Source organism: Guillardia theta, assembly GCF_000315625.1.
Source record: "Guillardia theta CCMP2712 unplaced genomic scaffold GUITHscaffold_71, whole genome shotgun sequence".
NCBI lineage: Eukaryota > Cryptophyceae > Pyrenomonadales > Geminigeraceae > Guillardia > Guillardia theta.
The window spans coordinates 354,558-381,436 of NW_005434603.1; the positions used below are offsets into that span (position 1 = coordinate 354,558).

Here is a 26,879-nt window from a genome sequence, read left to right on the forward strand (position 1 = left end):
ATAAGAGAAGAGAAGAGAAGAGAGGAGAGGAGAGGAGAGGAGAGGTAACGTGAGGCATCCGACCGGGGCAATCTTGATCCATGCTTCAAGGGTGAGCGAGTCCAGCTGGTATCGCGCTCTCGTCTCTGTCTGGTTGTAGGAGGAGACCATGACATGCGGACACTTCCTGCAGGAGGGGAGGCAGGAATCTTGAAAGAAAGTCAGAAGCAGCAACAGGGGGGGAGGGAGAGGGAAGGACGAGGAGGAGGAGGAGGAGGGGCAGGAAGTAACTGACCGCTGCAAGGGCGAGGCAAGGAGAGCATGTCTCCTCCTCGTCCGAAGGTATTGTCGATGATCAACGGAGGAGACCCGATGGTGCTCACCAGCCCCGTGAGAGGGTTGACTGCACCAACGCGAGCTGGTGAGTGTGTGAAGGAGGGAGGTGCGAGGAGGAGAAGGAGGAGATAGAGCGAGACATACAGCAGGCGGAGGCTAGGAGCATTAGGAAGCGAGATGCAGGAGCAGGAGAAAGAAGAGGAGGGAGGAGGAGGAGGAGGAGGAGGAGGAGGAGGAGGAGCAGCAGCAGCAGCAGCAGCAGCAGCAGCAGTAGCAGCAGCAGCAGCAGCAGCAGCAGCAGCAGCAGCAGCACGAGGCCTTGTGGCCTTCTGGTCACCTGAGTGAATGCTGACGGCATAGCGACCGAGGGTTTCGCTGACAAACATGCTCCCTCGCTGCTCTCTCGCGCTGACGTCTGCCGGAATGTCGTGGGGGTAGAAAAGCTCCGGGCCCCCGTTGACGGAATAGGAGAAGCGATAGCTGCCGGTACAGTGAGGAGGAGGAAGAGATGCAGAAGAGAGGAAGGGATGGAGAGAGGGAGGGAGGTGATGATAATGACCAAGGGCGGAGGGAGCGAGAGGAGGGAGGGAGGGCAGGGAGGGAGGGCAGGGAGAGGCTGCAGAGGAGCTCACAAGAGCGGGAGGATCGAGCCGGATGGAGCAAGCCACCGCAAGCTGATCTCAGTCACGTTGACGTAGCACGTCGACGCGTTGACAGGCAGCTCGACTGGGCTGACGCCGAGGATGCTGACGCCGAGGGGGTCGAACGAGCTGAGAAACATGCTGGAGACGGTGATGTTGTAGACCAGCTGGGGAGAGAGCCCCGTCAGCTGGCAGGCCTGCTGGGACCCCTGGGCCTGTCCAAGGGAGCAGGTCTGGTTGTACTGCTGAGGAAGGGAGGAGGAGACTCGGAGGAGGAGCTGAGAGCCAGCTGGAAGATCGACGTCACAGAGGAGAAGGACGGAGTTCTCGTGCATGGCCGCGATGGAGAGGTTGGAGGGTCTCGGGAGAGGAGCGACGCGCAGGAGGCGGTTCGGGTCAGACCTCAGCTCTAGCCCACTGCTCGTCAGGGACAGCAGCTCAAACTCGTAAAGGGAGGCGACGGTCAGGCCTGAGACGACGACCGAGCTGGAGGAGACGGCCAGGGGTCCGACCCGCTGCTCCACGGTCGAGTTGCGAACGAGGAGGACGAGGAGGGCAGGGATGGCAGCAGCAGGGAGGGAGGATGAGCTGTAAGGGTCCAGGCGGGGACTAGCCCAGCTGAGGACGACCTCTCCTCCCCGGACACTGGTGACGGCAAAGTCGGTCGGAGTTGCGATGGGGGTGACGCTCACGCTGGCGGAGGGAGGAGCCTCCCAGCCCGAGAGCGACCGGGCGCGGAGGAAGAAAGCGTACTTGACAGCTGGAGACAAGCTGGAGACGTTGAGCTGCTGGGGCTCTCCTGGTCCTCCGACATGAGCAGCGACGATCCTGTTGGTGACGAGAGTCTCGTCAATGGAAGAGGAGGAGGCGTTCATCGCGTAGTACTCCAGCACGTACTCCAGCACACGAGCCCCGCGAACTCCAGGCCGCCATGCGAGCAGCACGGATGAGCTGGTGACTCCGAGGACTGAAATGCTCGTGGGAACGTCCAGGGCGCTGGCCTGGAGGGTGGGGAGGAGGATGGCTGGGGAGAAGACCGCATCTCCCACCAGCACGCGGAGGTCGAAGAGGTAGAGGAGGTTGTTGCTCAGTCCTACTGCCGTTACCTCCTCCTCCCAGCTGCTCGTCTGGTTGCAGCCCAGCTGGAAGTCGTTGAGCTCCCCGTTGAGCATCAGGCTGGGGATCTGGTAGTAGAGCCGAGCTGAGAAGCAGGAGGAGTTTGCACCTTGTGGGTGCACCCGAGCCGCGAACGTGACGCTGTTCCAGGAGACGCGGGAGACGCGCCAGGAGGAGGGAGTCGGGGCTGCCGCACTCAGCAGGGCGTCATCTGAAGCTGTGATGCCTCCTGCCGGCTCGTAGAAGCCCGAGGTAGCTCTGGAGTGGATGGAGAAGAGGAGGAGGAAGTACGGCTGGAGGAGGGGGACGAAGGCGGACTGCAGCGAGTGTCTGGCTCCGTTGTGAAGGACGTCAGAGGAGTCGAAGTACTTGACGCCCATCCTGTTGCTCGCTGAGATCCTGTACGACGTTGGCTGCATCCCCTCTGCTGGCGGCCGCCAGTTCAGCGTCACCCCCAGCTGGGAGCCTGCTGAGGTCCCTCGCACCAGCGCCTGCGTGACAGGAGCGACGGGGGAGACGCAGGCGAGGAGGCTGCTGCCGACCTGCTCGAACCCCTTGAGATTCCCCGCGTACACGACGATGGCGATGGCTTGCTCGAGCTGGAGGCCCGTGATCGTCGCCTCCTCCCTCTCCGTCTCCAGTGGGTTGCCGAACTGACTTGCCGTCAGGCTGCCATTGCAGGGCAGCGGCTGCGATGCCCAGAGGACGCGAAACTTGGTGGGCCGGGGCCCGAGGGGGGAAGGAGACCATCGAAGAGAGACCTGGCTGGAGGAGGTGGCGGTGACGGCGGCGCTGACGAGAGGGAGCGGAAGGTCGGAGGCTGTGGCGTTGAGAAGGTCGCTGCCAAAAAGCTCGTAGGGGGTGGCGCCGGAGGTGCGGGAGAAGACCTTGAAGAAGTAGAGCTTGTCGGGCAGAAGCCCAGCTACCGTCTGGTGGGTCAGCGAAGTCTCCGGGGCAGCAGGACGAGAGTTGTCGAAGGTGGGGGAGCGCGAGAAGCGAATCTGCGGGGAAATGAGGAGAAGAGGAGGGGAGGAGGGGAGGAGAAGAGGAGGGGAAGAGAAGAGGAGGGGAGGAGAAGAGGAGGGGAGGAGAAGAGAAGGAGGAGGAGAAGAGGAGGGGAAGAGCGGAAGAGAAGGAGACGGAGAAGAGAACAAACAAGAGGAGCAGGAGGTGAATGAGTTCAGCAAGGGAAGGGAGGAGAACCTGGAAGACGTTGGCGGCAGGGTTGGGCGTCCAGGAGAAGGTAATGGAGTTTTGCGTGCCCGCCGTGATCTGAAAGTTCTGAGCAGCGGAGGGAAGAATTACTGTTCTCCCCTGATCCTCGAAGGCTGTCGCATCCCCAGCAAAGATGGTATAGGTGACTTGGAGGGGGTTGACGAAGACAAAGTTGTGCTGGTACCTGTCGGGAAGTGAGAGGAGATGAAACGAGAAGAAGACGGAGAGAGAGGAGGAGGAGGAGGAGGAGGAGGAGGAGACGAAGTGGAGGAAGATGAAGGAGACGAGAAGATGAGGAGGAGGAGAGAGGAGGGCAGTAGTCACGAGGCGGAGGGAGTGGAAGGTGGACAGGAGGAGAGGCACGAGGAGAGCTAGCTAGCTCACTGAGTCTTGTCGCCAGTGAGGAGGACGAAGGAGGGGTTCAGAGGCTGCGTTGCGCTCCACACGAGCTTGTAGGAGGAGGCGCCGGGGGACGGAGACCAGCTGAGAACGACAGAGTTCGGATTCAGCTGGGAGACGTTGAGATGACTGACGGCGCTGGGGAGGCTGAGAGTGCGGACGAGGCTGCTGTTGTCGCTCCATGCTCCCTGACCCGCCAGGTTCTGTGCCGCTACCTGCAGCTGGTACCAGGTTCCCCTCTTGAGCCCCGTCAGCTGGGCAGGGGAGCTCAGGAAGGTGGCGACCTGCTGGGCAGGGGAGAGGAAGAGAGCTGGGGTCGAGGAGCAGGCCGGAGAGGTGCCGCTGCCGCAGTCCCAGACGCGGACGAGGTAGCTGGAGACGGGGGAGTCAATGATGGGGCTGCTCCAAGAGAGCTGGAGGACGGAGTTCCTGTCTGGTGGGGAGGGGAGAGCAACGCCGATGACGGGCCGCGAGGGAACGTCGGCGATGAGGACGCTGACGACGTTGCTGGTGGTGGGGTCGAGGACAGTGTCGGGATAGAACCCGTCGACTCCGTCCTGCCCTCCCACGTGGACCCTGAAGTAGTAGCTCGTCCTCCTCCTCAGCTCCGAGATCCGATGCTGCACCGTCGAATTTTCCGTCACGATGATGTCGCGCGCGCCAGCCGCGCCGGGAGCTGGAGTCCAGCTGGAGTTGTCCTGACTGTAGGAGACGTAGTAGCGGGTCACCTGCGGCCAGCCGAGGGGTCGCGACCAGGAGAGGAGGGCGGAGGAGTTGGAGCGGTTGAGACTGAGACCGACGGAGAGGAGGAGGAGGTCGGTCACGGGGCGGGAGGGGAGGGCTATGGTGGAGCCGACCTGGACGTTGCTCCCTGCTGCTCGAAGCCGAAGTCGTTGCCGCAGAAGATCTTGAAGAGGAGGATGGTGGCGGGAGGGAGGCCGGTGAGAGTCACGCGGCACTCGATGCCGGCAGCGTTGGAGGTGTAGGAGTGCCGGGCAAGCTCGATGGGATAGACGCAGACGTCAATGCGGTCGAGGAGGAGGACGGCTCCTGTGCTGTCTCGGTACTCCAGGAGGCTCGCGGCGTCCTGCCCGACTGCGATCTTGAACTTGGATACGTAAGGGGGGGCGAGCGGGTTCAAGGTCCCTGGGATAGTCCAGGACAGGGTGACCTGAGAGAGGATGAGAAAGAGGAGAGGAAAGAGAGAAGAAGGGAGAGAGGAGGGGAGAGAAGACGGGAAGGGGGAGGCAGAGGAGGAGGCAGGAGGCAGGAGGCACGAGGCAGAGGCAGGAGGCAGGAGGCAGGAGGCAGGAGGCAGGAGCTCACTGAAGAGGAGGAGGAGGAGTCCGTCAAGTCTCCGATGGTCGCCCTCTCATCAGGAGGGATGTCAGTGAGCTTGAAGGCGAACGGCTGCGAGACTGCGCCGAGCTCCAGCACTCCTGCTGCTCGGGTGGCGACCCGCACCTCGTAGGAGCTGAGCGGATCGAGGCCAGTGAAGAGCGCTTGCCCGGGTACAGCTGGAGGAAGAGTCAGCTGAGCAATGATGAGTGGGTGAGGGAAGGAGAAGGATCGCGAGGAAAGCGGAGGAGGGGAAGCGGAGGAGATGGAAGAGGAAGAGGAGAGAGTGAAGGAGGAGGAGAGAGAAAGGGAGCAGGAAGTGGAGGAAGACGAGGAGCCAGGAGTGAGGTAGGACTTGAGGGGAGGAGGAGGGGAGGAGAGGAGGAGGAGAGGAGGAGGAGGAGGAGAGGAGGAGGAGAGGAGGAGAGGAGGAGGAGAGGAGGAGAGGAGGAGAGGAGGAGAGGAGGAGCAGCTGACATATGGAGACGTTCTTCTCAATGCTCGGCCAGGGAGCGTTGACGTAGAAGTCGCGCGAGGAGTGAGTCTCTCGCGCCTGCAACAGCGCAGAAGTGATGTTGCAGCTGCAGCCCATCGTCATGGTCAAGTGCCAAGGAGATGAACAAGGGATGAAGGAGCAGGAGCAGGAGCAGGAGCAGGAGCAGGAGCAGAAGGAAGGGAGAGAAACGAACGGAGAAGGATAGCTGTTCTACCTGACCGACCCTGTCTTGGTCTGGCACTGCCCGAGCTCGGTCCACTGCAGGAGGATGGAGGCTGCGGTAGTAGCAAATGACATGAGTTAGAGTAGGAGGAGCAGGAGCAGGAGCAGAAGCAGGCAGGGAACCTGAGAAGATCTTGGAGGAGGAGAGGCGGACGGGGGCTAGGGGGGGGCCATGGAGCTGAACGTTGAGGAGGAGAGCAGCCCTGGTCGAGTAGTTGAGGACCTCAAACCTGCCTGGCAAGTCAACGAGGCGGGGAGAAGACGACACGTCAGCTCCTCCCCAGCACGACCCCACCTGTCGCCCAGCTCGGGAGAGACGTCGAAGCTCGAGGAGAGGGTCACGGAGGAGGCTGCCTGGCTGACTGAGGTGACTTTCCTGACCTCTCCTCGCCCCTTCCCGGACGCCAGCCGGAGGAAGAGCCCAGCTGTCAGCGAGGAGACGCTGCTGAGATGAAGGACAGCTCCCGACACGCTGACGACGGTCTGCAGGGAGGAGGAGGGCAGAGACCCGATGGAGATGATGGCGACCCAGTTGGAGGAGGAAGAGGAGGAGAGCGGAGATCGACTGAGCAGCAGCCGACGCTCCTGCCCGTCGTAGGAGAGAACGAAGGGGTCGTAGAAGCCCATGGCATCGCCCCGGACGACGAGGAGGGAGAGGCCTGCGTAGGCTCCATGGACAGCGCTGGCGGAGGAGGAGAGGCAGAGAGACGAGGTGACGTTCACCTTGGCTGGGCACTGAGCGACGGAGAAGATGCCGAGGACTGAGATCGGGAGGGAGCTGGCGATGGTGCTGGCGGATACCTGGAGGTCGAGCTGCCCGCTGTCTGTCAGCTGCTCCAACACGACCTGGTCGCTCCTCCACGTCCCTCTGTCTGCCGTCGCGATGCTCTTCCTCCTGTCCGCTGCTGCCGGCTGCCACGAGCTGCCGGCCTGGAGCAGGAGGGAGGAGAAGGAGAAGAGCGTCTGCGAGTGATTCTGCGGGTCCAAGAGCCCTCCTGCCTCCCGGTAGCTCCACGAGACGGTAGCGCTCGTCCTGGTCTTGAGGAGGAGGGAATAGTTGAGCTCGGGCTGGAGGGCGAGGGAGTACAAAGGCGTCTCCTCTGACATCACCGAGTACTCCCCCCCGTCATGCGCGCTCCCTCCCAGCACCTGGAAGCTGAACCAAGCTCCTGCTCCTTCCAGGTACCTCCCCCACCCCTGCGGATCCAGGAACAACACTGCCTCCGGCTCCTGGAAGACCGCGTCCTCCAACTTGGGCTCAAGGTCCGGGAGGAAGCGGGCCAGAAGGGGAGGAGGGAACTGGTAGAGGAAGCTTTGGAGGAGGACGCTTTCGTTGTAGACGAGCACGCGCACCTTGTAGCGGTCGACGTGCTCCTTGGGCTGCCAGCCGATCCTGATGGCGGTAGAGGTGAAGGCAACGATGGCGACCCCTAGGATGGGACCCGAAGGCTTCGCCGTCATGGTGACAAGAACCTCATTGCTCCTGCTGCACGCCAGGGAGTCGCCGTCGATGAAGGGAGGAGAGAGGCCGGAGGACTGGAGCTGACACCGCGAGCAGATGGAGATCCTGTAGGAGAGGCCGAGCGACAGGCCCGAGACGTTGACGGAGTAGGTCGAAGGAAGGAGGGAGGAGACCAGAAGAGCGACGCGATGCCGGTCGCTGTAGGAGGAGGCGTTGGAGGAAAGGTCCACCTCGAACTCGACCCTCTCGCACATCCTCCCTCCTCCCCCCGCGTTCCAGCTCAGCTTCGCCCCGTCTTCGCCGAGGAGGTAGTCAAGGGCGAGCGAGGAGACCGGAGGAGGGCGGAGGACAGTGAAGCAGGACACCAGGTTGCTGCCCTCCTGCTCGAACGACAGCACGTTGAGGTTGCCTGCCCTCACTCTGAACGCGTACGTCTTCTCGCCTTCCAGGCCCCAACCGTGACCTCTAGGGAGACGTTGAGGAGGAGATGTGACGTCGCTGATCCGAGCACTGACTCCTCCTCGCTCAACAGGACGGCGAACTCCTCCTCCTGCCCCAGCCCGAAGCTCACGTTGGAGCTGATGCTGACCCGACAGTCCTCCTGTCCCGGCGAGGAGGAGGAGGAGCACTGGAGCAGAGTGCCAGTCAGGGATCTGCCGAGGTAGGGAGCAGATGTGAAGGATCGCCCGACATGCGAGGAGACGGGAGAGAGGAAGCGAGCGTGCGTCGCGTCCAGCATCAAGCCAGTCACTCGCGCGGCTACGAGTCGCGCAGGCTGCCAGGAGGACGAGGAGGAGACGCTGACGTCGGAAACTTCAACGAGGTAGGAGGAAGAGAGGCTGCCGCCAGCCCCTGTCCTGCTCCATGCTAGCTTTACCAACGAGTTTCCCGTCCCCTTGACCTTCAGGTCTGAGACAGGAGGAGGCAGCGGCCCGAGGATCAGCACCTCGCTCGCTTGCACAGGCTGCAAGGTGAAGCCTTCCTCCCCCAGCACAAGACCGTCTCCGTTGTCATCGTACAAGTTCCCAGCGTATGCTTGGATGCGATACCCCTCCTGCTGACTGAGAACGAACCCCTCCTGACTCAAGATCTCAGCCTCTCCCCAGCTCTCTCCGGATTGCGGATAAAACTTCTTCGCCTGTTGGAGATCAGCTGGGAAAGAGCCGTTGGGATAGAGCCGGCACGAGGCGTTGAGCGAAGAGACTTGACAGACCTGACGAGAAAACAGAATGAGCCAGGGAGAAGTAGAGGACGAGGACGAGGACGAGGACGAGGACGAGGACGAGGACGAGGACGAGGACGAGGACGAGGACGAGGACGAGGACGAGGACGAGGACGAGGACGAGGACGAGGACGAGGACGAGGATCAACCTCGACACATATATGCATGGGAGGACGATCGCTGTTGAGCTGGGAGAGGTTGAAATCGAATCGAAGCTGAAAGGAAGTTTCTGTCTTGCTCATGACCCGCAAGGTTGCGATGGAATGTGCCAAGGGAACACCAGCAGCTGTAAAGATGTGCAGATGCTTGCCAACTAGTCAAAGAGCACGTTAGACCTCACCAGCTTGAAGGAGAGAAGGTTGTAAGGAGTAGGAGGAGAATGATTGAGAGAGGGAAAGCGAAAGAGAAGTATGAGGAGGAGCTGGGAAACAGGGGTTTGATCAGGTGTGCGTTACTTTTCTCGAAAGGTCCAGCTCTGTCAACAGCTGCAAATACAGCAACGGTGAAGTATCTGCCGTTCAAGAGCCACGGGATGCTGGACGTGTCGAGACTGCAGACAAGTGAGGGAGGGCGAGAGGAAGAGGAGGAAGAGCAGGAGCAGGAGCAGGAGCAGGAGGTGAGAGGAGGAGGAAGAGCAGGAGGAGGAGGAGGAGGACTCACGTGTAGGAGGAGCCGCCAGGTCCAACGACCGAGACCAGATGATATGCTGATAACGAGATGATTTAGGTGCTTCCTCCCCTCCCCTCCCCTCCCCCTCCTCCTCCTCGCGCCTACCCGACGGGTTGGACGCATTGGCGCTGGAGAGGTTCGCGACGGAGACAGAGAAGAAGTTGGACATGTCGGACTTGCTCCAGGAGACCTCCACCTTGTTGTTCTGCGTGCGGACAGGCAGCAGGGAGTTGACGGGGGCTGGAATGACGAACTGACAGCGAGAGCAAGTCAGAGGTCGAGTGACGTCAGCAGGAGCAGAACGGGAGGAGCAACAAGCAGGCAGAGGAAGCAGCAGAGACCTGAAGGGAAGCTGAAGAAACTCCTGCCACGTTCATTCCGAAAGCAGCGAACGAGTGGCCGACGCGGTGCGAGAGCGCTCCTACCTCGCAGACGCGGACGATGACGTAGGACTGCCCGCCCGCCTCCGAGGAGGAGAAGGGAGGGTCGACAACGACGACCTGGCAGAGGGGAGGAGAGTCAGAGAAGGCAGACCTCGTCGTCCTCTCACCCGCTCTGAGCTGTAGGAGATGATTCTCCTCGACTCCCCTCCCATCATCATCAAGTCTCCCACATACGCTCCGTCCTGCTCCGCCGCCCCTCCATCGAGCTGAACCTTATTGGACGAGATCGTCTGTGAAACACTCCTCAGCCTCCTCCCTCCCCATCGCTATCGCACCTTCACTGCCACCCCCTCGTGCCGAGTGCTTGTCGGGGCGCAGACCCGTCCGCCATGATCCATGTGGACGATCCGATGACGCGAGAGAAGAGGAGGATGTGAGTGAGAGGACGGAGACTGTCTGCCGGCGGTGGGAGGAAGGAGAAAAAGTCTGCGCCCTCTGACTGATCCACCAGCTGCACCCCACCTGACAAGGAGGTCACGATGACCTCGAGGAGGCAACAGACCTGGAGGAGAAGGAGGAGCGACAGGCTGGAAGTTGAAGGAGCGGAGAGAGCTCCACTCGAGGTTGGAGTTGCCGGATCGGATAGCGAACTGATACAAACTGGGACGAGCAGGGTATCGTGAGGAGGACAAAAATGCGGGTTTAGAGAAGAGGGAGAAACAGCACGAGGAGAGGAGAAGGGAGGAGAGGGGAGGGGAGGAGGGGAGTGGGAGGAGAGGAGAGCAACTCGTGAGTGAGCGCGAGCAGGCAGTAAGCACTACCGAGTGCGGTTGATCCCTCGAACTTCGTAGCAGAGGAAGGAGTTTCCGAGCTGCATGGAGCGAGGAGCCGTGAAGGATGCCTTCGCCTCCTGCAGGTTGAGGGGAGTAGGGAGACCCGCACATCCTCCCTCGGACGACCCGTTGGCTCCTAAGACGCTTACCGTTGTCCATGTCTATCGCCAACAATCAGAGGATAGGATGGGGGAAGAAGCAGAGGATTGTGAAAGCTAAGGAGATGGAGGTGGAGGAGGATGGGAAATTATCGGAATGAGGTTCGGAGCTGACTTTAGTATCCAGCGCGGCGACATCTTCTTGTAAAGATGAACTTCTCATGAGAATCTTGACAGAGCTGTTAGAATTCTGCCTCCTCCTCCTCCTCCTCCTCCTCCTCTTTCTCCTCCTCTTTCTCCTCCTCTTTCTCCTCCTCTTTCTCCTCCTCCTCTTTCTCTCCTCCCCCTCACCTCGTATCTGCTTGCATCCTCCACGTATCGCCACCCGAGGAGAAGCTTGGAGGACGAGAAAGAGGACGCGAAGCGACAAATGAGGACCTGCAGGGAGGTCAGACTTTGAGCTGATCCTGCGCTGACAGGAAGCACGTGAAGCTGCTGGGCGCCTCCCGCGGACACATCTCGATCCACTTCCACCGTCTGATCAGACGCGTTGAAGGAGACGATCATGGGAGCTGGGGACGTGATGTCGTCGAGCAGGAAGACCACGGCGCCAAGACAAGCCCCGTTACACGGCAGCTCTGACGTTTGCCATGTCAGAGGATATGAGGAAGGGAGGGAGGAACTCACGAGGAACCCGTAGCCGTCGAGCTGACAGCAGGGTTGCTGCTCCTGTGTACAAGCTCCTCCTCCAAGAGGGATGAACCTGCAGGGCATCCGGAGGGATCGGAGGAGGGACCGGGCGTGCCTGGCGAGAAGCTTCAGCATGCAGCGCGACACGAGGAAGCGACCTGAACGATCTCACTGGGCCCTGTGAAGCCTTTGTAGGTCGAGGTCGCGATGTGCTCGTTGTAGGCGGTGATGCGGAAGTTGTAGAGCTGAGAGGAGGAAGGGAGAGGGACAGTTACTCTGCTAGTCACGATCTTCATGTCCTCTCCCACTCCCCAGAAGCTCCAGGGGTCCTCAGGCTCGTAGGCCTCCTGCCTCCTCCATCAGGGTCGGACCGCAGCATCAGCAAGTTGGTTCACCGCTGCTCGCTGCAGTTGGAGCTTGTAGTACGAGGCACCGGGAACGGGGTCCCACTCCAGGTAGACCTAGAATCATCGGTCATGCTCGCTCCATCTCCACCACCCCCCCCCCCCCCCCCCCGCCTGCTCCTCGCTCTCTTTGACCTCCTGCTCCTCGCTCTACCTCTACCTCCTGCTCCTCGCTCTACCTCTACCTCCTGCTCCTTCATACCTGGCTGTCCCTCACAGCGACAACTCGCAGGCCTGTTGGGCTCTGAGTGAGGAAAGGCTGAGGGCTCCCGGTGACGACGTTGCTGGTCTGCTGGTCTCCGAGGGACGAGGCCTTGTCGGAGCCAGAGAACTCTAGAGCTCCTTGAGCGTTGACGTACTCGTTGGCCACGGAGACTCGGAACTGATACTTCTTCCCTGAAGAAAACAAGTGCTCGTAAAATGGTCGGGTAGCAGGAGAGAAAGCCTACCGGTATCGAGCTGCGTCACCTTGGCTGTGGTAGTCGAGGTGATCAGGCAGCTGCTGGACCATGGCAGAGGTTGGCTGGAGTAGCTCCTGTACTGCACGCAATACGACGAGGCCTGCTCCAACGCCTTCCATGCGAGATACACCGTTGTCTCCTCTACCCCGATGATGACAAGGTCTCTTGTCGATGTCCACAGGGCAGGCCTCGGGCGGATCCTCAGTGGTTCAATCTGACCCTGCACGTACCCGAACTTGTTGAGGTTCCTTGCAAGGATGTACACGTCATAAAAGAATCCCTCCTTGAGCCCTGTGAAGCTTATCGTTCGGGTTGAAACCTCAACCACCTGACTCGTAACAGGATCTTTGTAGTCTTGGTATGCCCCACACAAGTCGAGGGCCTGTTTCTTGTAGCAGCTTCTTATGCTCGCCTTGAATGTGCTAGCAGCATCTGATTCTGAGGGAAGGAACCAAGCAATGGTCACTGACGTTTCTGTATAACTTGTTTCATGCAACAGAGTGGGCGCGAGAGGAGGATTGACGGGGGTGACGCTGTTGAGAGTGGTGAGGTCGTTCCAAGAACTTCCTGTCTTTGCAGAGATTTGTACTTGGTATGTATGATGAAGAGACAAGGAGGACAAGAGAAGAAAATTCGACATGAACTCAGCACCAGGGCCGACGCTTGTCCATGTAGTTTGACCTTGCTCGCGGTAGCTTGCTTTGAATCGTTCTGCTGCCGCATCCCATGCGATGTAGGCCGATGAGTCTGTCACATAGACAACCATGGGGTCACTCCCCTCCCCTTCCCCCACCATCGTCGCCGCCACCATCAGCAGCCCTACCCACCTCGCAGCCATATTCTCCCCTCTATCCCACGCACCCACGCACCCACCCCTCGCTCCTCTCAGTCATGTCCCACCCACCTCCTACCCGGAGGCTACATGAATTGGATCACCCGGTGACGGTAGTACCCCCTGAGGGCCTCTCAGTCCGAGTGACCGACTGGCTGCTATTGTAGCAACCGGATCTTCATAGTGAGGACAGAGAAACTCGATCACACCACACGGCCTCTGCTAGTGGCCATGCAGCCTGAAGGCTGCACTACCCTACCCTCGGTATCATACTAGGAATAGAAGGCGAAAGGACTACCCACCGGTACTATGCAAACACTGATATCCACCCCCACCCCCTCTTGCAAGACTTTGACAAGCCCGTCAGTTGAATGAGCCGAGCACCCAGAAATACTGAGGCGGGCTTGAGTATACAGCCGCATCATGCAGAGAGCACAACACCGTCATGGCGCAAGATGAGGGGAGGAGAGAAGGCGCCGAAGAGTATGAAAGACAAGACAGCAACAGCCGTGTCTTCTTTCTTGCTCATGTCGACGTTGATACTTGCTTGCTGTTCCCTTGACTTGGTTCTCGGGTGCGATCCCCTGGATGGAAGTCCCGGGAAAAGCAACTCTTGGTCCGTCCCGTCGCTCCTGCATCTTCGAGGAGGAGGACCTGATTCCTCACCAAGGATCTCGTTGGTATGCAGTGCTCTACCTCTGAATGTCCTCGGAGTGCTGCTGACTTGAGCGTCCATGCAAGATCGACGTGACATACTGCACGGGGTGCGGGTTACCTGGTGAGTATTGCCGGTTGGTCAAGTGCAAGGAGGCGAATGCGCAAACTCTGCCCACGAGCAGGTTCAGTTGATCTCCTTTGATGACTCTGCTGGTTGTTGATGTTCGCATGCCCAGCAAAGAGGAGGCCAACAGTTCAGAGAGGAACCCATCAACCGTCGCTCAAGGTGCTGTAACTGCTGCTCGAAACTTTCCACCTCCTAATGAATCATGGCAGCGAAACCTCCCACCGACCGAGATCCAACTCAAAAAGCTGCTCCTTTGGTCAAGATTAAAGTCTCAAACAGACGGAAAAACAAGTTTGTAACACTGGTGAGCGGCCTGGAGGGGGCACTGCCTACAGCAACTACCCTTAAGGTGGAGAGTTGGTTGTCCTTGTTACAAACTCATGCTTCATCTGAAGGATGTCTGCAAAACAATATCCAACAAATTTGCGGTCGGAGCATCAGTCGTGAAATCAGAAGATGGTAAGCTAGACTCTGAAGTTTTCAACTTGACCCTGACTCAGGAAAATCCGATGTAATTAGCGTTCAAGGTGATGTTTCTGATAAGGTATTATGCTTTTTCAATCGCACATTTGCATTACGTGACCCCCTGCTCCTTTAGCTGAGAGAACTGATCTCAAGCAAATTCAAAATATCCCTGGAACAAATCAGACTTATCGAGTGAAGGAATTTTCTCGTCGACTGAGCACTGTTGATGCCAAGACGAAAGCAGGTCTACAGTAGGCATGATGATGTTGGCAAGTTGTTACAACGCCCAAACAATCATGCACGAGTAACATTTAGCTCAAATTTGTTCTTGAATAATCTTACTTTCAAAAGAATAGAAAAGCTAGCTTACATTCAGAACGATTTGATTGGACCCGGAACCGCAAGGGCATCTTGAATGTTAGTAGAGGGAAGAGAAACTAAGATTTCATGAGAGGTGGAAGAATTCGATGATGCGATGATGAAAGCATTCTAGCCTTATTTCTGCGCATATTCCAACATCTTGACCTTCAGATCATCCCTAGGCGATCCCGAGTTTGATTTGAGGTACCATCCCACCGCATAACCGATGCCAAAGCATGGCACGGCAGTCCCCAGAACCAAAAGCAGGATCACTTGCTTCCAGTCATAAATTGCATAAGCGTCCACTTTCTGTACAACTGAACTCAGATATTGTTGTTTGTAAAGCCTGAGAATAAAAAGTAAATGATAAAATGGCACAACAATGGTCAAAACAGGCACCTTTCTGCAGTTTGTGCAAAATTGATTTTCCCCCCGTTGAGTCTACCTTGGCTGATAGCATGAGTCGCCAGGTAAGCATCGATTTGCATGTCGATTGGCAATGCTCTTTCGAGCAATTCTTGAGCGGCACCATAATTGATGATGTACGATGATGTCCCGTACCAAAGATGACATGCTAACTCCTTGATATACTTGCTCTCGGGAAAATCAATAGGATCATATTTGCATCCAAAATCCTGGAAAAGGGACATGTCAACGCACAAAATGTGGAGAACATTCTCCTACCTTGACTCCGAAAGCATCCAGAGTCAGAAAAATTCTTTCACCCGCGAACCAGCTCTGATTCCCACTTGCAACACGAATCTTGTCTAGTTGTTTCAGCGTTTCCACACTGCCTGATTGTATTGCTGCATCCTCCTGATCAAAAAGTTAATTCCAACCCAACATTCGCAGGATACTCCCACTTCAAAAATGACGACTGTTTCCCCAGGTCTTATTTTCTTCCAAAGCTCTACATGATTGATATACAGTGCTACCGCATTCCATGAAGGAAGTTCCTGAATACATTTGCATTAGAATTCAAAAATCGGGAAACGAATTCGGTTTACTTTGCCACTTTCCCTCCCGAACTGCAAGCTTTGCTTCGCTCTCGGTGTGAGATATTTGGAAAGATTTTGACTTCCACGCAGCCCCATATATCTTTCTGTACGAACGCTTGGCCACAAATCAGGAGTTTCTTTCGCCGCATTCACAGTGATCCAAAAAGCTCTTGAAACATTCAATAGCAGGTGAGGATCAGCTATCTCTGGCCTTGGAATGAAGGTTGCTGGAGTCGCCAAATGTGCTAGACTTGAAAACAGGACGGCAAATAAAGCGCTTCGTTTTCTTCTCATCATTGTGCGCGAAAATCCCTTCTGCCCACGTCTGAGTGAGAGCCCAGCGATGTACAGCGTACTCAACGAAGGTCAGCAGATTCGTCCTAGCGCGCTAGACGCAAGAGCAAGGCTGGGTCAACGTGAGAGGATATGAATGTTTGAGGGGATGTGTTGGTCAGGAGATGAAAGAGAAGGGTGGGGGAGGGATGGTAAAGCTACAATGAGAGCAGGACGGACGGGGTAGGCGGAGGGGCAAGCACAGCAAGAAGGAGCGAGGGGAGGGGTGCAGTAGAGATTCCCATGGAAGCTTGCGAAAGAGGGGGTGGGGTGATCAAGTCGATTCAAATTTATTATGGGTAGGGTTGGGTAACTTTGGGTTGGGGGTAGGGGTCCATATGTACCTGGGTCCAGTCAGGTATAGCATAAGCATGAGAGCTACTGGGTGGGGGTGATGAGACTGATTCATGAAAAAGGGGTACCATTTTGCTCTAGCAGACATGGGTAGGGTTGACACAATGGGGCTTGGGTACACACTATTAGCGTCGGTTGGGGTGGTGGGGTGTAGTACCCCCGATTTAGGGAGACAGGGGTCCTTAGTGGAGAAGGACTGGGTGTAGACAATCATTGGAATGGAAGGGGGTGCCAGAGCGTATGGGGGTCCTTGCCTGAGGGTGAAGGAATGAAACCTGCCTGAGGCATTAGTGGAGACATAGAGAAATCAACGACCCTGAAGGGGGGGACAAGGAGTTTGTGCAGATATCACTAATGTCGAAGGACACAACAATAATCAGAAGGGTAGGGTACTTCATGAGTAAGAGGTGGGTGGGACTTCTAGTCATATGTGCTGCAATGTCTCAATTAGTGAGTTTAGGGGGGTGGTGTAGAGAGATAGGGGTGAGTAAAGTAGAGTGGGTGGGTCGCTGAGCAGTTTTGACGGACTGAAATAAAGGGTGGGGTTGGTCTAAACAATGGGGTAGGGGTGTGTTTCGTTGGGGTAGGGTACAGGCCTGGTCCGTTTGAACGCACATGCCGTGCAGTGCGGTAGGGTGATTTTAAGACATGGAGGGTAGTGATTGCTCGAGGAACGATGTCTTGAGATCAATGGGCCTACTGCAAGGATTCTTTAATTGAGCTTCAATGCATTAGTACTATGTGTGGATATTACACTTCCGCAGAAAGGATCCGGAATGGTAGGGGTGGGGGAGAGTCTTCAATAGTAGTGACCCTAATCTCGCTATGTGGGGATGTACCAGGAGCACCCGGCGTTTTCCTCACATTTCGAATACAATTTAGGGTAGGGTATCTTTTTTTTTCATCGAAAGGACCTCCTCTCTAACGGGTAGCAGAGAGGGACGAAGGGTGGGGTGAAGATACACCCAGGGGTACATAGATAGATAGGGGTGGTCAATGGAGCTGAGATGGTAGGGGTACTTGTCCTATGAGGGGTGGGGTTGGCAGGAAGTTTTCCGTTACCAACGGACCGGTGGGGATGGTCCTTGTGGTGGGGATAAAGCACGAGGTGGATAGGGGTGCATTGAGAGAGGGGGGGTGGTCTCGAATCTTCACAATTGAACGCAGAGGCGGTTCCTAGGTGGGGGGGGGGGGGGGGGGGGGGGGGGTTGGAGGGGGGTTTCGGCGAAACGAGTCAGGGAAAAAGTACGGGTAGTGATGAGTACAGAGCAGCCTGTGAGTGTATGTGGGGTGGGGTTAGTGAGGCATTTGAAAAAACAAAACATACAAGGGGGTTAAATGAAACGAGGAGATAGGGGTAACTTTCAGATTTGGGTAGGGTGGTTCGTATAAATGTAATCACCGGTCAGATTAACTACAAATTAAGGGGTAGGCGAGGAAAGGACCCAGGTGGTGATGTTGCAGAGGTAGAGGGGGGTGTGCAAGAAATGGGACCGGGTGAAACATGATAAGAAAGGGGTAACTTTGAAGTGGGGGTCCAGATACTGAAGATGGTGGGGGTTCATGGGTAGGGTGGGGGGACGTGGCTGGCTCGGGCTGTTCTGCAGGTGTAGCTGAGGATGGTTTGGTGATTACCGGTACAAATGAGCTTGCCTCAGTGTTTCAAGTGAGGGTGGGGTCATCCTCAACAGGTTCAGAAGCAAAACAGACACACAAAAAAATAAATTATTGTCAGAGGAAGGGGGTAGGGTGGTTAAATTTCCGGTGGGTGCAAAAACAAGAAGAAGCGTATTTCAGTACCCCTGTCCCCCAGAAAAAAGAACCCCAGAGAACACGAGTATGAAGTGCCCATCTATCTTGACTACCCACAGTAAAGATACCAAAAGAGGGGGTCTGATTCGAAACGTTCTTATCTGCATGTCTTTGTGGGGGGCTGTGATCGAGGGAATTACGGCCCCACTATGTGATCGAAAAGAAGTTATTTCAACCCGGTCACGGACAAATTGTGCGTCTATTTATGTGGTCAATGCATCCATATATGCAAGTGTATCGGTGGGGCGCCCGGCCCGTGCCGGACTAAGTTTCCGGGCGCTCGGAAAGCTCCGGCCCGGGCCGCCGGGGCCCCGGGGCCCCGGGGCGGCGGCCCGGCCGAGCCGCTGAGCGTTTCCTGGGCCTGGCCCTTCAAGCCTAGTGGAACGACTTGACAGAGTACCCGGTAAGGCAAGCCTTGTTAGACTTGTACGGCGCGGCGCACAGCGGCACGGCGCGGGGGACTCGCCGGGCGCCGCTCCGAGCCTCCGAGGCTCGCCGCCGCATGCCCGGCCGCGCCGGGCGGCGGGCCGCGCGTCTCAGTCTCACCGTCGGTCACCGGCGGTAGGCCTAGCCTAGTAGTCACGGCCGTCGGGCACCACTGGCAAGTCCGCCCCAGCCTAAAATAAAGGAACTTCAGCTAGATTGTCATATTGATTGACATGCTATTTCATGATCTATCTATGTGTGCTGCCTCTTCTATTTACAATGTGTTTCTTTGAGGCGGACTTGATTGATTTGCCCCCCTTTTCTTTCCCATTTGAGCTCCATGGAGCCAGGAGCTGGGTAGCTCCGAGCGGCGAGGGAGGAAGGGAAGGGAGTGGGGGGGAGGGGCAAGAGGCAGTGAAGAAGAGAAGGCGAGAGAGGCGGGAGTGCCGACATCAAGGCATACTGGAATACAGCTTCTCAGAATGCTACCCAGCAGAACAGTGTTGTTAACTGTCCTTCATGTTTCCGCCCTCGCAACTGTGGGAAGCTTCAGCTGCCAGAGCCAGGTGTTGGGTAGAAGATGGATGCTTCCATCCACGAGATCACTGCTGTCTCCATACCATTACAGCCATCGGTTTTGCAGAAAGAGCTTCATCGCTCCATTTCCGTGCTCGGACTCGCAACAAAGGATTTCTGTCCGAGCTGGATCGCGTGATATAGATGCTGTCAAGGAGGGGGTTTCTTTCTTTCCGTTGCCAGATATCGTGAGAAACAAAGTCGACATAGAGCAGGCGATTGCAAGAGAGGACTACCAGCAGGCAGCGCGGCTGCGAGATGAGAACCAGAAGATGGTGAGCGGGGACGACTTCACTCGTTTACAGCAGGAACTCTCCGAAGCTCTCCTGGTCGAGGACTACAAGAGAGCCGCGCAACTGCAGCAAGAGCTGCTGGAGAGCCTGAGAGCTCGCTCTTCCAACCCGGTGAAGCTTGACAGGATCGCCTGCCTTACTAGGGAGGGTCAGATCTTCGTCGTCAGCCCCGATGGAGCTGAGCGAGTCTCCCTCGCTGACTCCTCCGACTCCAAGACGCGATACACCATGCCCGTCTGGTCGCCGTCTGGTGACATGGTAACGTGAGAGGCAGCGCCGCCTCGTCTGACTTGCCCCGGCAGGTCGCCAGTATCGCCTTCACGGGCACTGCGTTAAACAGCAAAGTTGACTCGAAGCAAACGCTGACAGTGTTTCAGTCCCGGGACGGCAACTCGTGCTTTGCTCTCTCGCTCAGCTTCTCGCCATACTGCCTGCAGTGGTCCAAGACAGGGACCAACATCTGCTACATCACGAGAACACACCGCAAGCAGTCTGAGATTGTGTCTGTCGACATCTTCCCTCGGCCAAGAGAGAAGGAGCTGACTCGAGCGAAGGCGAGCGGAGATCGAATGAAGCGATCGAGCGACAACATGATGCAGCGAAGCCTCTGCGACGGGGAGCTGCTCTTCTTCTCCCATCAGCTGTTTCCAGCTGAGTTCCCCAGCGACGTCTTGGTTCACTCCGGCATCGACCGACAAGTCTTCCTCCTCCCTACGGACCCGCAGCTGCCCCGGGATCCTCTTGTCCTCTCCAACAACAGCGGCTTGTTCGGGACTCCTCAGTTTCACCCACTCAGCGACCTCGTGCTGTTCGCCGAGGAAGTAGCTCCCCTGTCACAGCCTCCACGTGCCAAGGGGAGCGAGGAGGAGGAGGAGGGTAAGAACAGGCTCATTTCGCAGTCATTTCCCCGTCCAGTCGCGCGCGACTCTTTCGGGGTAGTGGGGCAGCTGAACTCTGCGTGGCAGAGGATGCAGAGTGCGGGGCAGCAGCAGCTGGTGTTAGCGAGCAGGAGAGGAAGAAGGAAAGTGCTGGAGAGGCTGGATGCAAGCAGCTCGTCCTTCTCCTTCTCCCCTGACGGCAACTCGCTCGCCATCCTCGAGCGATCTGCGGGGAAGGAGAAGCTCTCCGTCCTCAAGTTTGTGTGGGCTGGCGACCTCGAGGAGACTCGGTGCGAGGATGAGGTGGTGATCAGCAGGGTAGACGAGGACGGAGAGCAGCGGCGAGAGGCGGCGGGCAGGAGGAGAGGGGCTGATGGTGAGGAGGAGGATGAATTCGACGGGGAGCAGGAGCGAGTGATCGCCTTCTTTTGGTCACCCGACAGGTGAGAGGTGAAAGCGCCTCCTCGCGTTCCTCTGACTGCCAGCAGCTCCAAGTTACTCTACCTGACCGCGAGAGCTTCTGATGTCAAGCTCTATCACAAGATGCAAGGTCCTCCCACTCTCCTCCTCCTGTCACTCCTCCAAGTCCTCATCATCCTCCTCCTACTGCTACTCAGAATTGCCTCACTTGTTGCCATGCCGCGCTCTCGCTCTCTCCCTCAACTTCACGTCGCGCCTTCTCTTCTTCGATGGGGCTTCTTCTCTTCTTACCCTTCCTTGCCCCTTTCGCTTTCTTTTCCTCCTGCTCCTCTCATCCTGCCTTGGTCTCTTGTCCTGCAGGGATGGCTCTGCGATGTCGATGGAACGTCTTCAGCATCGGTTCGACTTCCTCCCTCCTCCCTTCTCCTCCTCACGTTGGGCTGCAGCCGATGGCGTTTGCAGGACGTTTCCTGCCTTCTCCCCCAGCACTCTCTTCCTTGATGAAGTCTTCCCCAAGTTCGATCTCTTCGCCAAGTCGGTATCAAGGCACTCTTTCTCCTGTGCTGATTTCCCTTCAGCTCCTTCTCCCTCTGGTCTCCTGACTCCAATGCCTTCTGCTACGCGGGGAGGATGAGGTGAGTTCGACCTGATACTCCCGTGTGCCTCCTCTCCTCGCTACTCCTCTCCTCGCTACTCCTCTCTTCTCTCTTCGTCACTGCTTGGCAGTATCCTCACTTCTCCTGGCATCGCGGAGGTTCATGAGGGGGCCTGGGTGCAGGTGAGAAGGGCGAGGGGGAGGAAGGAGGGGGGAGGAGAAGGAAGGGGATGCTAAGGAATTGTTGATGCAGGACTTGGAGAAGACGGTTCCTGTGCTCATCCATCCGACAGCCACCTTCGCAGCCTGGTCTCCATGCTAGGAGGAGAACGAAACTTTAACTTGACACTACATACAAGAGGAGAACCCGCAACTTGTTTAGATCCCAAGCCCGGAAGAGAAGCTCTTCCTACCTGCAAGAAGAAAAAAGTGTAAGAAGAGAAGAGAGGAGATGAAGAAGGAAAGGGAAGAAGAGCGAAGGATGGAGGATTGATTAGGAGAGGTGTCGATAGGAACAAGGCTCAACTCACCGATATAGTACTTGGTCCACAGAAATTTGCTCAAAGCATGAAGTTGCCCGGTTACCACATACATGCCTCCTGGACTTGACTCACACTCGACACCCTTCTCCTCCTCCTCTTTCACCAGTGATAGCGCAGAGCTGAGTAGCGTAGTGAGAGAAGGATTGTTTCCACTGCTTCACTCGCACCATGATCGGAGAGATGTCTGATAACAAGACGTTATTCCCTCCTCCTCCTCCTCCTCCTCCTCCTCCTCCTCCTCTAACACCACTACAACCACCACCACCACCTCCTCCTCCTCCTCCTACCATAAATGAAGTAGACAGCAGGAAAGCCATCCTGCAACTTGCGGAAGTGGTCGGTAACCTGTGTGGGGTGTGAGAAGAGGAGAAAGGAGAGGGAAGAGGAGGAGGATAGAGAGACGCGAAGAACAAGGGAGGAGGAGGGTGACTGACCGAGTACTGGTTGGTGTCGATGATTGTTCCGTCAAGGTGATGGAACTTGGTAGGAACGATCTTGATGTAGTACTCGAAGGTACCCGACCCCTGGTCCAGCACCTTCATCTCCCCGTCCAGGGGGTTCTTCAGCCCCGGGTAGTCGCGCCCGAAGGAGAGGTGGTTCACGATGTGCGACGTGTTGACCGTCGCGCGGTCGGGAAACACCTGGGCGAGCACGTGGAAATCCTGCGCGTGGAGGCTCAAGTGGAAGTTGCCAGACACCTTCTGGGCGTTGAGGGTGCCGTAAATGTTGCATCCCTCGTGCCGCTCCAGCTGCTCCTTGATGTGGGAGATTGACAGCGCGTCTCGCGCAAGCTTCACCTTCTCTGATATCACCGGCCCCAACGCGTTCCCCTTGCTGTCCATCGCTCTCTTGTATACGTCGTGCACTATGTCAAGCTCGTGCTCCCCTGACACGTCCATGGAGTCGAGCGAGAGAACAGAGCAGGGGAGGCCCGGGAAGGAGATGTCGAAGTTGATCTGAAGCATCCCTCCCCGCATGGTGTCTACTTCCATCTCGAACTTGGTGTTGGTCTTGAGGAAGATCGAAGTCTCGGTGAAGAGCAGGAGGAACATGAAGAAGAGAACGACAACAGACACGGTCCCTCCTGACACCGATGCCTCCTTGGCATCGTCAACAGTCTTGGGGAAGACGTCGAAGTTCTTTAGCCACTCGAGCTGCTTCAGTGCAGCGTCTCCATCCAAGCTCATCGTGAGACTGTCAACCGCTACAAGATGTCGGAGATCAGATCTATCAGGGAGAACCTTCCGTCAGACCCTATCACATGCGTTCAGCCTCCCTTCCAGACTTGCAGCAGTGCACAGATGAAGGAGAAGCTGCTGGACTGTGCCAGGAGGAGGAGGAGGAGGAGGAGGAGGAGGAGGAGGAGGAGGAGGGAATGAGCTACAGAGTGACTAGATCGCAGGTAAATTCAAAATTCCCCGCAAGAGGGAAACGAACTAGCAGGAGAAAAAATAGCAGGATATCACACAGGGAGCAGGAAGGACAATGGGGAAGAGCGGCAAAGGTTTGAGGAGAAAGAGAGGGCTATGATTAGATACGAGATGATTAGATATGAGATGATTAGATATGAGATTATTAGATATGAGATGATTAGATATGAGATGATTAGATATGAGATGATTAGATATGAGATGATTAGATATGAGATGATTAGATATGAGATGATTAGATATGAGATGATTAGATATGAGATGATTAGATATGAGATGATTAGATATGAGATGATTAGATATGAGATGATTAGATATGAGATGATTAGATATGAGATGATTAGATATGAGATGATTAGATATGAGATGATTAGATATGAGATGATTAGATATGAGATGATTAGATATGAGATGATTAGATATGAGATGATTAGATATGAGATGATTAGATATGAGATGTGCTGTAGGAGGAGAGACGAAGAAACGAGCACGAGGGAGAAAGCAAGGAAGAAATCAGAAGGGAGAGAGAACAATATCAAAAGCATTGAAGTTCGGGGTTAAAGAAGATATCAGGGCAACAAGACCACGAAGAAGAACAGCAACATGTGCCCATCTCAAGCACAGCAACAGCAGCATGCTCATCTGGATCAAGATCGCAAGTCCATGGAGCCGGGGGAGCCGGGGAAGGACAACGGCGGATGGTTACCATTGAGCGGCTCTGACGTGTTTCCGTTACGTCCAGAAAAACAACCGTTACGATTTCAATTCCCGGCCCGGCCGGTCAACTCAGTGACTTCCGATCAATGACCGTGGACCGCCGGTACAGTGACGGCGGGCCGGGCCGGTGACTCAGTGACGGTGCCGTGAGCCGCGCGGCACTGCATGGCGCTGGTGGTGGCCGGGCCATGGTACTGCGGCATGTGGCGCTGGTGGTGGCCGGGCCATGGCATGTGGCGCTGGTGGTGGGCCATGCGGCATGTAACGCACAGCCGCAGGAGTGGAGGCTCGGGGACCCAGCCAGGGGGGCGCTGGTCATGACTCTCAGGGCACTAGTAACTTGACGTGAGGACCGGGAGAAGTAAACAGCGTCACTCCGAGAGTGACGGTTACATCCAAGTCGTGGAGCCGTCTGAGATCAGTATGATGGATCGCTTGTATCATCGTGAAGTGCCCTCTACCCTCCCTCCAGCAACTCCTCTCTCTCACGGTATCCCTCCAATCACCTGCCTATCAAAACGTTGCTCCCCGATCCCACCAAAGTCATGGAGCTGTAGAGGAATAGCTGCACCTCCTTGTCTCTGTGGTCCTCAAGGCAAACTTCAAGTTCAAGTGCGGCTCCAAGAGAACCGAGTGTGATAGGAGGGCTGCGGCCATGCAGGTCAGTGACCGTCTCTTCGCGAGGCCGAGGAGTGAATGACTGACATCTTCAACGTCCTCGTGACTAGAAACCCTCACGAATGGCTCGAGTCCATGCCTCGCCATCCCTTCTGCGCGGAGCTCCATCGAGGCGTCGACATGCCAACCTTGCTTGCGCGCGAATGGATCACATTCAGCAAGCAGAAGAGATTCTTGACCATTCGAAGCCATCTGAGGCCACAGCGCCGGTTGCTGACACCGTAGTGAGTCAATGTCATCCCTTGACCGAGCAGCTCGACGATTCCGAGGCGTGCTCCTACTACAACAGTACCTACTCATGCACGCACCTTCCCGGGCTGTCAACAGACTCTGACTGGATCACCAAACAGCACGTTCGACCGCTCTTCGAGTGTCTGTCTGCCAACCTCAGTCATCGTGCTTGCTCATCGGACTTCCTCTGCCCGGGCTTGAGTCCAGTCTCAATTTTTACCAACTACAGCTTGCAGCAGTGGAGAGATCGGATGCTTCTGTCGCTGACCTGCTTTGCTATCAGCACTGTCATGCCTGCCTGGAGGCCATCGAACATTGGTGGGGCATCAGCCTTATCGTCGACGATGACTAGAGAGGTTTGATTCGAATCATTCGGGTCTTTGTAGTCTAGATCGTATGTAAATGCGAAGATTGCTCCGTGTCTTCACAAGATCCCTATCCCTTCACCCTCAACAGAGCCTCTCGGAGGCTCGTTCCTCTCAGACCCAACAAGAATCGATCTCCGGCATTCACCTTCATCGTCCTTCATCGTCTTCTCCCCCTGCTCCACACCGCTCGCCCCCCTCCTGGCACATACTCATTTTGCAGTTTTTTTTCGTACCCCCACCCCCTCATTTCCAGGCTCCTACACCCCACTGTCTTCCCTCCTCCCTTGCAAACTCCGACCTCAAAGTCCCCTCCTTCGCTCCCTCTCCCCTGCCCCTCCCTCTCCTCCTCTCCCTCTCCATCCTCTACCCGTTCTGTTTTCCCATGACCACCACCACCCCATCTTCTTCTCTGCCTCCTTATCCGAGATGTCTTCTACCCGCGCGCTTTCACGGGATCCTTTCTTCTTTCTCTGCCCTGTTGCTGTCCCCTCTCTGCTACTCATCCTCCTCCTCCCTTCCACTCACCGGCCTCCCTACATTCTTTGTCTCTCTGCTTGCCTTGATGTTTCCTCCAACCCGATTGATGCGGCTAGTATCATTCTCGTTGTGTTCATTCCCGCATCTCGGCAACCCCGAGCTCGTTATTTGATCCTTATCTCCCCTTCCTCTCGCTTTTCATGCTCTTTCTTGCAATGCCTATCATTCATGTTCTATTTTGTTACTCAATCCCGTATCCAGGACGGCCATGAAAGTCTGATCGCCCAGCTCGCGTCGAACGTGCAGCATGATCGGAGGGAGCGGGGGAGAATGCAGGAGGTCGGAGGAGGTGGAGGTTTCGGTGATCATCCCTTGCTACAACGCGATCCGATGGCTGGAAGAGGTAACAAGGGAAGGGAAGAACATGATTGGAGGAGGGAGGGAGGGAGAGGAAGGAGAGGAAGGAGAGGACGGAGGGAGAGGACGGAGAGGAAGGAGAGGACGGAGGGAGGGGAGAGGAGAGGAGGGAGAGGAGGAGGCATGAGGGAAGGGAGGAGGCATGAGGGGGCTCATTTTGGAGGCAGTGTCTGTCTTCATGTCTGCTTCAAGACTTCCAAGGGACGATGGAGGTTTCCATCTTCGACGACTCTTCTTCTGACGGCTCCGACCTCTTCATCCGGTACCCTCCTGCTCTCGCTGCCTCCCTCACCAGCGGCAGGTCGTGGGAGGAAAAGTTCCGGGCCCGAGGCATCGGGTTTGTGGCTAACGGGAACCGTTGGGAAGAGAACGAGGATAGAGACGAGGAGGCGCCTCCTGGTACCTGCATGCTGTTGAAGCTGCGCACTGATGCGTGAAGGAAGGAGGAGTAGGACGCGCGAAGAACAAGGTGGAGGAGGAGGAGCGAAAGCGGTAGGGAAGTCACTCAAGCACAGGCAGTGGCGCAGAGCTCAGGGAAGTTCTTGTGCTTCCTGGACGCGGATGACATCATGCTGCCCCACCGCGTGAGTCGAAGAGAAGAGAAAGAGAAAGAGAAGAGAAAGAGAGAAGAGAAAAAGAGAAGAGAAAAAGAGAAGAGAAAGAGAAAGAGAAAGAGAAGAGAAGAGAAGAGAAAAAGAGAAGAGAAAGAGAAAGAGAAAGAGAAGAGAAAGAGAAGAGAAAAAGAGAAGAGAAAAAAGAGAAGAGAAAGAGAAAGAGAAGAGAAGAGAAAGAGAAGAGAAATAGAGAAGAGAAGAGAAAGAGAAGAGAAGAGAAAGAGAAAGAGAAAAAGAGAAGAGAAAAAGAGAAGAGAAAAAGAGAAGAGAAAGAGAAATGAGAAGAGAAAGAGAAGAGAAAAAGAGAAGAGAAGA

General features: G+C 56.4%; 6 protein-coding genes across 6 annotated transcripts in view; 2 read left to right on the forward strand and 4 right to left on the reverse strand.

Moving 5' to 3' along the window:
- GUITHDRAFT_113999 (hypothetical protein) overlaps positions 1–9,876 on the reverse strand; it is a gene marked incomplete at both ends in the record, with an annotated part of 12,426 nt that extends 2,550 nt beyond the window's left edge. Inside the window, 19 exons of the mRNA XM_005826929.1 lie at positions 275–382; positions 653–795; positions 948–3,073; positions 3,276–3,471; positions 3,672–4,475; positions 4,544–4,857; positions 5,013–5,203; positions 5,502–5,605; positions 5,735–5,795; positions 5,866–5,972; positions 6,038–7,669; positions 7,720–8,417; positions 8,576–8,739; positions 8,882–8,976; positions 9,087–9,132; positions 9,201–9,348; positions 9,437–9,595; positions 9,646–9,768; positions 9,814–9,876. Coding sequence (XP_005826986.1) covers positions 275–382; positions 653–795; positions 948–3,073; positions 3,276–3,471; positions 3,672–4,475; positions 4,544–4,857; positions 5,013–5,203; positions 5,502–5,605; positions 5,735–5,795; positions 5,866–5,972; positions 6,038–7,669; positions 7,720–8,417; positions 8,576–8,739; positions 8,882–8,976; positions 9,087–9,132; positions 9,201–9,348; positions 9,437–9,595; positions 9,646–9,768; positions 9,814–9,876 — 7,282 coding nt within the window. The remainder of the gene's footprint in view (positions 1–274; positions 383–652; positions 796–947; positions 3,074–3,275; positions 3,472–3,671; positions 4,476–4,543; positions 4,858–5,012; positions 5,204–5,501; positions 5,606–5,734; positions 5,796–5,865; positions 5,973–6,037; positions 7,670–7,719; positions 8,418–8,575; positions 8,740–8,881; positions 8,977–9,086; positions 9,133–9,200; positions 9,349–9,436; positions 9,596–9,645; positions 9,769–9,813) is intronic.
- A 419-nt stretch (positions 9,877–10,295) lies between these two features.
- GUITHDRAFT_114000 (hypothetical protein) lies at positions 10,296–12,730 on the reverse strand (the record flags this gene model as incomplete). Its single annotated transcript, XM_005826930.1, has 9 exons — positions 10,296–10,472; positions 10,761–10,847; positions 10,896–11,047; positions 11,104–11,214; positions 11,272–11,344; positions 11,387–11,446; positions 11,495–11,560; positions 11,706–11,899; positions 11,953–12,730. The coding sequence occupies 9 exons, from the start codon at positions 12,728–12,730 to the stop codon at positions 10,296–10,298; spliced, it is 1,698 nt and encodes a 565-aa protein (XP_005826987.1).
- Positions 12,731–14,369: 1,639 nt separating this feature from the next.
- GUITHDRAFT_164816 (hypothetical protein) lies at positions 14,370–15,965 on the reverse strand. Its single transcript, XM_005826931.1, has 5 exons — positions 15,413–15,965; positions 15,269–15,361; positions 15,090–15,221; positions 14,805–15,040; positions 14,370–14,751 (listed from the first exon to the last, which is right to left on the reverse strand). The coding sequence occupies exons 1-5, from the start codon at positions 15,698–15,700 to the stop codon at positions 14,541–14,543; spliced, it is 960 nt and encodes a 319-aa protein (XP_005826988.1). The 5' UTR covers positions 15,701–15,965; the 3' UTR covers positions 14,370–14,540.
- Positions 15,966–18,810: 2,845 nt separating this feature from the next.
- Positions 18,811–21,412, forward strand: GUITHDRAFT_143157 (hypothetical protein; the record flags this gene model as incomplete). Its single annotated transcript, XM_005826932.1, has 8 exons — positions 18,811–19,455; positions 19,500–20,518; positions 20,564–20,625; positions 20,856–20,894; positions 20,942–21,029; positions 21,074–21,130; positions 21,222–21,273; positions 21,344–21,412. 8 exons carry the CDS (start codon positions 18,811–18,813, stop codon positions 21,410–21,412), a joined length of 2,031 nt encoding a protein of 676 aa, XP_005826989.1.
- On the reverse strand, positions 21,411–22,877 carry GUITHDRAFT_154283 (hypothetical protein). The gene is made up of 5 exons (XM_005826933.1): positions 22,067–22,877; positions 21,920–21,977; positions 21,736–21,816; positions 21,621–21,689; positions 21,411–21,503 (listed from the first exon to the last, which is right to left on the reverse strand). The coding sequence occupies exons 1-5, from the start codon at positions 22,817–22,819 to the stop codon at positions 21,469–21,471; spliced, it is 996 nt and encodes a 331-aa protein (XP_005826990.1). The 5' UTR covers positions 22,820–22,877; the 3' UTR covers positions 21,411–21,468.
- Positions 22,878–25,840: 2,963 nt separating this feature from the next.
- The window catches only part of GUITHDRAFT_143159 (hypothetical protein), a gene marked incomplete at both ends in the record, with an annotated part of 2,880 nt that continues 1,841 nt past the window's right edge, over positions 25,841–26,879 (forward strand). The window contains 5 exons of the mRNA XM_005826934.1: positions 25,841–25,936; positions 26,118–26,212; positions 26,252–26,349; positions 26,394–26,419; positions 26,466–26,534. Coding sequence (XP_005826991.1) covers positions 25,841–25,936; positions 26,118–26,212; positions 26,252–26,349; positions 26,394–26,419; positions 26,466–26,534 — 384 coding nt within the window. The remainder of the gene's footprint in view (positions 25,937–26,117; positions 26,213–26,251; positions 26,350–26,393; positions 26,420–26,465; positions 26,535–26,879) is intronic.